The sequence below is a fragment of the Oncorhynchus mykiss genome, chromosome 13, assembly GCF_057628025.1.
Source record: "Oncorhynchus mykiss isolate SJ-2025 chromosome 13, ASM5762802v1, whole genome shotgun sequence".
Taxonomy (NCBI): domain Eukaryota; kingdom Metazoa; phylum Chordata; class Actinopteri; order Salmoniformes; family Salmonidae; genus Oncorhynchus; species Oncorhynchus mykiss.
This window is the reverse complement of record NC_143034.1, coordinates 29,897,598-29,905,484: the sequence shown is the minus strand read 5'-3', so window position 1 is coordinate 29,905,484 and position 7,887 is coordinate 29,897,598. Positions and strand designations below refer to the sequence as shown.

General features: G+C 43.7%; 1 protein-coding gene across 1 annotated transcript; it reads right to left on the bottom strand.

Moving 5' to 3' along the window:
- Window positions 1–1,163: 1,163 nt before the first annotated feature.
- Window positions 1,164–6,629, bottom strand: LOC110485938 (neuronal pentraxin-1). Its single transcript, XM_021557185.3, has 5 exons — window positions 5,455–6,629; window positions 4,747–4,954; window positions 3,490–3,734; window positions 3,027–3,206; window positions 1,164–2,415 (listed from the first exon to the last, which is right to left on the bottom strand). Exons 1-5 carry the CDS (start codon window positions 5,896–5,898, stop codon window positions 2,194–2,196), a joined length of 1,299 nt encoding a protein of 432 aa, XP_021412860.3. The 5' UTR covers window positions 5,899–6,629; the 3' UTR covers window positions 1,164–2,193.
- Between the last annotated feature and the right edge of the window lie 1,258 nt (window positions 6,630–7,887).

The window sequence follows — 7,887 nt, the reverse complement described above, 5'->3', positions numbered from 1 at the left end:
GGTGAAATTATGATAGTGAGAAGAGCAAGGACGCCTGTTCTCTAAATGAGAACCTCATGACTTTGTTGCTGGGCTCTTGACCTTGGGTAAAAGGTAGTACACCTTGGGAGAAATGAGTCTCTGGGTCAGTGAGGCTGTGTGTGAATGTTCTGTCCGAACTAATGAGGGTCTGTCCCCTCAAGGGACCTCTTTCTATCAGGGACTACATCTCCCATCTCTCCCTCTGGCTACCTACTAAATAAGGCCAATAGCCGCTCATTGCTCGCTATCTGATCAATGTTGGCCCTCAGGGAAGATCATTTTTCTAACTGGTCTTTCAAAGAGGCCTTCCCTCCCAGTTCTCCCTCTGGATAACTAACTACCCACGGGATTTATGAGTAACGGCCATAGATTTCTATGGTAACAGCAAGCCAAGCATGACGGTGCAAGCGGCACAATTTCTCCAAAGGCCATGCTGCAGGAGGCTGAGTTAAATGTGGGTGCTTCTTTGATATGTTCGTTACACCATCTGATACGTGGGTGATAACGAATATTAACTGACTCAGCTCAATGCAGCAACTGTCAAAGTACAAGACCATCAGCATCCAGGACTGGAGTGTTTTGTTACATGATGCATGTGATGGGAGAGGATGGCACTTAACACAACACTGTAAACTGATACAGAACCAAATAGAGCAGCATAAGCTACGGTATAGCATGGTGCTTTCTGTGGGTTTGGTTCAGATTGCATTGCAACCGATTGAGCTGACTCTTGAAAGGGGGGGGGGGGTGATATGACTAGGCGTTTTCTTCTTCCGACAGCCTCGCTTTCATTAGGGTAGAATGTGCGCGCCTCAAACGCACGCACACACCACAAAGCATTTGGTAGTGTTGTCTTCTGCAGTCAGCTAAAAAGAGACACCACACACACTGTTTCAGTTGTTCCCAGCACCTCTCTGACCTTCAGTCTGAGTTCAGGCGTTTTTTTCACTTATCCAGCACTAACGTCTTTCTCCTACACCATGTGACAACATTAAATCAGATTTAACCAGCAATAATTATCGTTCTCTCGCTTGCCCTCTGTTTCTCCCTTTCTCGCCCACATTATCCCTCTCTCTCTCTCTCTCTCTCTCTCCCATCTACACCTTTTGCTGCATACCATTAATGCCAGCCCATTAATACACTTTTAACTCTTATGTATCACAATTTTATTTAAAAAATTAGATCTTTTTCATATCTTTCAGTGTTGCCATGCTTGGAGCATATAACAATCCAGTAGAAAACCACTCAGTCCCAGAAAGGATAGTCAAGCAGATGTCGACGACGATGTGGCAGCGTTCTGTCACTCAGTCATGCTGTTACTATACAGACTCCATAACATTCCGAATACAGATACCGGTAGTACAAACACCTGCCCAAACACGTCATCATATCCGTGAACAAACCTCAATTAAATGACATTTATCAGAATAATAACAAGAAACTCTCCCGCCCTCCCTCAAAATAAATACAAAACAAACAATACATATAATTTGCAACGTAAAAATTATGTGCTGAATATTTGCACCTGCCCAAGGCACCCAGGCTTTGTAGCATGTTGGCAATTAACGACATTCGTTTACAACACTTTGAAGCGAACGACAATTACAAATGATTTCTACAGTCCGACTTTGCAATGTCCTTCAACGTACCCTCGGCGTCCTCTCCCTACATGGCTCTCGTCATTCACAGTGCAAGATCCGGAGGGGTGGGTGAGGTTGAGGGATTTGAAGGGCTCTGTATCATTTCACGGCGTCAAATACTGACAATACTTGGACAGACAGCGTGAGTTCCACTCCAGAGGCTGGCTCCATAAATTCCGCACTCTGCTGTGAATTGTCCAACATAAGGCGTGGATTGCCCAGCTGCCAGTCCAAGACAAAATAAGCGAATCAAAAATGCTGAAGTGCGCTTGCAACAAAACTCCAATAGAAAAACAAACAAACAGATACCAACACTGTCCAACTGAGGTTTCCAAGACGAATTAGATTTTTCTCAAGATCAAAAAAAGTTGTTTCGTACATAAATATCTAATAGAAATCCCAGATTTAAGCTTATCATTAAATACATACCAAATTGTCTGTAACGAAACGCATTAATGAAGACAAGAACGACAGAAGCTCAAAATAAATACACATATGTCGGATTGGCCTTGGTTTCATGTCGAAATGCAGTTCAGTTGAGCGCACGGCACGGCTCGAATGTCCACTTGGTAGCTCCACCAAATATTTCAATGTTGGACTCCGACCAAGAGAATACGTTGCCAGTTTGCGCTTTGCTGTTGCAGGTTGCCAGGTTATAAATCTCCCCGATGGAAAGCTTCCTGTCCCACATGTTGAGATTTGCTAGCTCACCCACATAAGCTTGTGTCGCGTCGAAACCTCCCCCCAGCGTGTCCTGTGGAGCAACAAGATGACAAGTTCAAGGTTAGTGGCACGCGGCCTTTCTTTTACGCATGGCCAATCTATTACAAAATGTGTGTACTAGGCTAGTCACACTGTACTGTATTAGGAAGAAATACAATTGTCCTATACCATGGAAATGCATTGATTTCTATTTCTAACTCTCATAAAACTATAATGCCAAGCAGACACTCTTCGTGACAGTTCCACCACCGCCGAAATTCAAATTCAACCATGTGTTATTTGCTTTGCATGACAAGATATGCCTATTACTCTTTAATTGCTAAAGATTTGCTACTTTTCTATCTGAAGTGGATTGTGTGTTGTCCCAATTGAGTGGGGGGTATTCCACGATCTCTAGCTCGACGGCCTTCATTTGTTAATTAGATGGCTACGTCTTAATTGACCATTTCGTCAAGGTCTCTCAACTTTCCCATTATATGAATATTCCTCCCTTTGATAATTGGAGAAAAAACGTGCTCTAATATTTTCATTACTAATGGGTATAATTATTTCCCCCAGGCCATTTATCTCAATAATATATCACGACTTGCATACCAATGTGATCATAAAGTTAGTTCGTCCTCATTTAGTGAACACTCGTACCTGCTCTTGTCCCAATACGAGGACCCCCTGCGGCTTGATGGGATGGTATGGCGCCAGATTCTCTCCACTGCCCCGCAGCACTCCGTCCTGAAACGCCTCCCACATCCCGTCGCGCGTGGTCCAGGTGATGCCGATGTGATGCCACTTCCCGTCGTTGATGATGAACGGCAACTTGGCCACCTGCAGCATGTACAGCGCACCCATTACTATATGTTCAAAAAGGTCTGGCCTAGAACTAATGATTGCTAAGGTTTTTAATGTTTTCAGACATGGCACTGGCTATGAATAAAATATTTGTATAATTAAGTTGCTTGTCACGTCTCCATAACTTTCCCAGACATTACATAATGCTGCGTAGTTTAATTTGAGAGTCTGGCACACCACATGTGCGCATGGCGATCTGTCCATTTTGCCTAGAACCAAATGCTGTGTAGAATATGTAATTTCTGTCAGCGATCAGTACCTTATCATTGATGAGTATCTCCATCGGGTTATTTCCCCACTCAATCAGCACCAGCTCGTTGGCCTGCCCTGGGACAGCGTAGGAGAAAGGTGTGCCCACCCCGGGCGACGCGTTAGATTTAATCCACAGACACACCGTGAAGGCATACATCTCCGGCAGGGTTCTCTTGGCTTTGGCGTACATGTAGTTGGTTCTCAACGGGAATGTCAGCTGGAACTTGTCCAGCGGTCTGTTGTCTTTCCCACCTGCGGACGAAACATAGGTCTACTTGTTAACCTTTCAGTGATTTATATCATTTGCATTGCACTCATAGGCCTATGTTATAGTCAGTTACGTCATATCATGCGATTGATGGATTTATTCGTATACATGGTTTGCTCCACCAGTAGAGATTTTCGATCCCTAACTCAAGGTTTTCTCCTTTCTTTTTAGTTTGACGATGCTCTGATTTATATAATTGGCTTAGAACAGACTGTGCATCTCTCTCAGAGCGTTATGATGTGACCACGTGAGAAGGGCAAACAGGGAATTTCTCTCTCTCTCTCGCTCTCTCTCTCTCGCTCTCTCTTACACACGCGCGCCATCCCTTCCTAACCTCCACCCCCTCATTCTCCCCATCCCTTTGGGGTTGTCAGTAAGGAACTAAACATTGATCGATGTTCCAAAATGCGCCTGTCCGTCTCCAACACTGTGCGCGCTTTATCAAGCACTGCGCACATCGTTAAAACCCTCTTGTAAAGTTCCTGAGCGCTATGTCCCCTACAAAACCAACGACTCTCGTTCACAGTCACTGGAAATAAAGCGATCATTGGCTGTCGCTCCATGACACGTGAATTATTATCCCTGCGTGGCATCACTGTGTTAATATGATATATGCAAAGCAATGCAGCTACCTCCTCCTCTCCATCTCCCATCTCCCCTTACGCACTGTGGTGAGAGCTGCGCTGCGGCACTGTCTGTATTGACAAGCTACTGTGGTATGTGGAGTGATTCCTCATGTGGGCCAGGCAATTAACCAAGTGAAATGCAGGGTTGTTTTTATACATTGGCATTGTTTTAGACATATAAACCATTGAGCGAGCCAATTCCACCACTTGTTGATTATTTTTTTTTTTTTTACTATTAAAACTTTATGCACACATTATTATCAAAATAATGTCATCAGTTTAGTCGTTTTTATAATCATTCACATGAACATAACTATTATATTGACTGTGTACATTTGGGTAGGATCTATTTGCCTCATAGCTCACTCACCTTTCTCTAGGTCCGTTATCCGGTGATGCACGGAAGTCAGCGTGGACTCCACTCGGTTCCGCTGGTCCGTATCGTTCTTCTGACCCGGTTTGGTCTCCTCCAGGGTGTTGACCCGGGACAGCACCTGCTTCTCCATATCATCAATCTTGTTCTGAAGCAGGTCTTTCAGACTATTCGCCTGGGCCGTACCGTTGTTTCGGCTGTATTGCTGTATAACGGAACAAGGACAGAGAAACAGACAAGAAGAGACGATTAAAATAACTTTGGGTTTAAATAAACACTCCTACACGTGCGAGGCGGGACTCGCCGTGGGTAAAGCTCTGGTGCTTAGCTCGTTTGTGGAGGGCTTACTGCCTCGGCAATTTGCATCAAATGCATAAATTGGTCCAAAGATGAGGCGTCTATCTGTCCTTATCGGGAGTGTGGTGCTGCTTTATGTAGTGCTCTAGAGTAATTACTTTATGTCTGGATGCGGAAAAATAGCTTTAAATAGGTCTATCGCATTTGCGACTGGACTGAAATAACCCTATAGCAAGCAATTCACAACTATATAGAGCACTTATAACTAGCACATTGAGCACTATTGGCTATAAAACCAATTGAGCAGATTGGAAATGCGTAAAAAGGATTCCAAGTTGATTGAAAGCTCAACCTGCATTCCAAATTACTAGGTCAAAATAGGGAGGCCAAACAAACGCCAATGCATACCTCAAGATTCTCCAACCTCTGTTTGAGAGTCTGTAAAGTCTGTCCTAGTTGAGCGAGAGTGTCCTGAGGACCCCTTGATACGTCCCCCATAGTGTTCTTGGCGCCGGGTACTATTCTCCGGCCTCCCGCTCCCGCCTCGGGCAGACTCTGGCTCTCACACCTGCTCAACTTGGACGTTAGTTCCCTGATTGTCTCCTTTTGGTTCATAATGGTCTCCTTTTGCTGTAACACGGTCTCCCTCAATTGCATCACTGTCGTCTTCAAGTCCTCCGCCGGACCGCTGTTCTGCATCGTAGCCGCGCACAAGTCCATATCCTTGGGCACAGACGTGCAAATAAACTGGGTCTGTCCGAAATCTTGCGTCGACCCCTCCAAAACCAAGAAAGAAAGTAGGAAAAGTTGCCAAGAGTGTCCCTCCCTGATTCCAGGCATGTTTCCTGGCATGTGTGTGGTGTTGCAGCCGCTAAGTGTGTTTTCAGGCAGTTGGTTTCAACACCACGGAGCTGTCCCCTGTCTATAGCTGTGAGGGTTCAGCTCTGCTTGTCCTAGTTTTTATAGGCTAGCTACAGCCGGGATGAGTGCAGCGTTGAGGCGGGTTCTCTGCAGCACAGTGGGGAGGAAGCAGGTTGTGCTGCTTAATCACGTCCAGCCTTTTATTTAAGGTGGACCGGGGCGATTGGAGGCATATTATATATGTTTTACACCACTGCATAACGTGAGTCGTGTACTATTATGTCAGGAAATGCAGGACCGAGTAAGATAAAGCACTGCTACTAAGCCTATACTTGTTTTAGGATTGAGTTTCTTAGGCTGCTATTATTATGGTCTGCAATTCACATCTACAAATACAGAAGTGAGAGTAGAAGATGAACTGGTTTTACCAGGAGTAAATATCTTGTAGATGGCAGTCTGCTTTACATTCTTTACATTCTGAAGGTGAACTGGCATTTAAATCCACCCCAAAAACATTTTTTTATTAGATTCAACTACAGTCGTTTCGAAGTCATATATGAATTTGAGCTAACTCGTGTATTCCATTAGGCCAAGTATAGCCTATGTGTCTGAAGTTCCACCTTAAAGGAAGCCACTCCCCATGTCCCTAGAGTGAGGATCCTGGCAGAGTCCCTCTCTCTGACTATCCCACAGAGTATTATCTCTCTTTCTCTCTCTCTCTCTCTCTGTCCGTCTGTCTCTCTTTCTTTTTCTCTCTGTCTCTCTCCTGTCTCTCTCTCACCTTCCACCAGTTGGCGTGTGTCTGATTCATCCCCATATTTCCCCACAGGTTTATCAGTTGCAATCTCGGTGCAGTGTCATGTTTTATTTCCCACGCGGGGACGAGCTGTGTCAATCATACAATGAATCTACCTGCCTGTGTGTTCATCACACAATATATTATGCATGACATGCATTCAAATTAAAAGTATTGCATTAGGCTATTAGTATTTTGCCCATAGTCTGGACTCCTTAGTCTGAACTCCTGGATGCCTTGTAAAACTTGAAATTCTGCTTCTGGATTTTTTTTCTTCATTTGTGAGGGAGGCTACTGAGGAGTCCGGTTCAAATGTGCCTCTGACATATTCATTGCAAGGAGTTACTTTATTCACTTGAATCAAATTAAATTATAATTCATTGTCTGCACTATACCTTCATCAGACCCGTTAGCATCAAGTTTCTCGTGTTCGCACATCCATGCAAGAATAGACAATATCTTGTCACCCAATTCAGCAACCCACCGAAAAACGTTTGGCAAAGTAAATGCATGAAACATTACATTATCATAGGCTAAGCAAATAGATCATTAGTCAGTGATTGGGTCCATGTAGGCTACATTTCCTCACAGAGCAAACATGTCCTCACGCTTGCGGAGTCAAACGAAAAGGAACGGTGAACTACCGTTTTTCAAACCCTCACCATGGATCCGAGGGGTGCTAAAAGAATAGGAAGTGGATTCAAATAATTAATTTAACATGTTGTTGTGTAACAAGCCCCGAGGCTATGACATGAATATTTATTAAATACTCAAATCAAATCAAATCAAATCAAATGTTATTTGTCACATACACATGGTTAGCAGATGTTAATGCGAGTGTAGCGAAATGCTTGTGCTTCTAGTTCCGACAATGCAGTAATAACAAGTAATCTAACTAACAATTCCAAAACTACTGTCTTGTACACAGTGTAAGGGGATAAAGAATATGTACATAAGGATATATGAATGAGTGATGGTACAGAGCAGCATAGGCAAGATACAGTAGATGGTATCGGGTACAGTATGTACAAATGAGATGAGTATGTAAACAAAGTGGCATAGTATAGTATAAAGTGGCTAGTGATACATGTATTACATAAGGATACCGTCGATGATATAGAGTACAGTATATACGTATGCATATGAGATGAATAATGTAGGGTAAGTAACATTTATATAAGGTA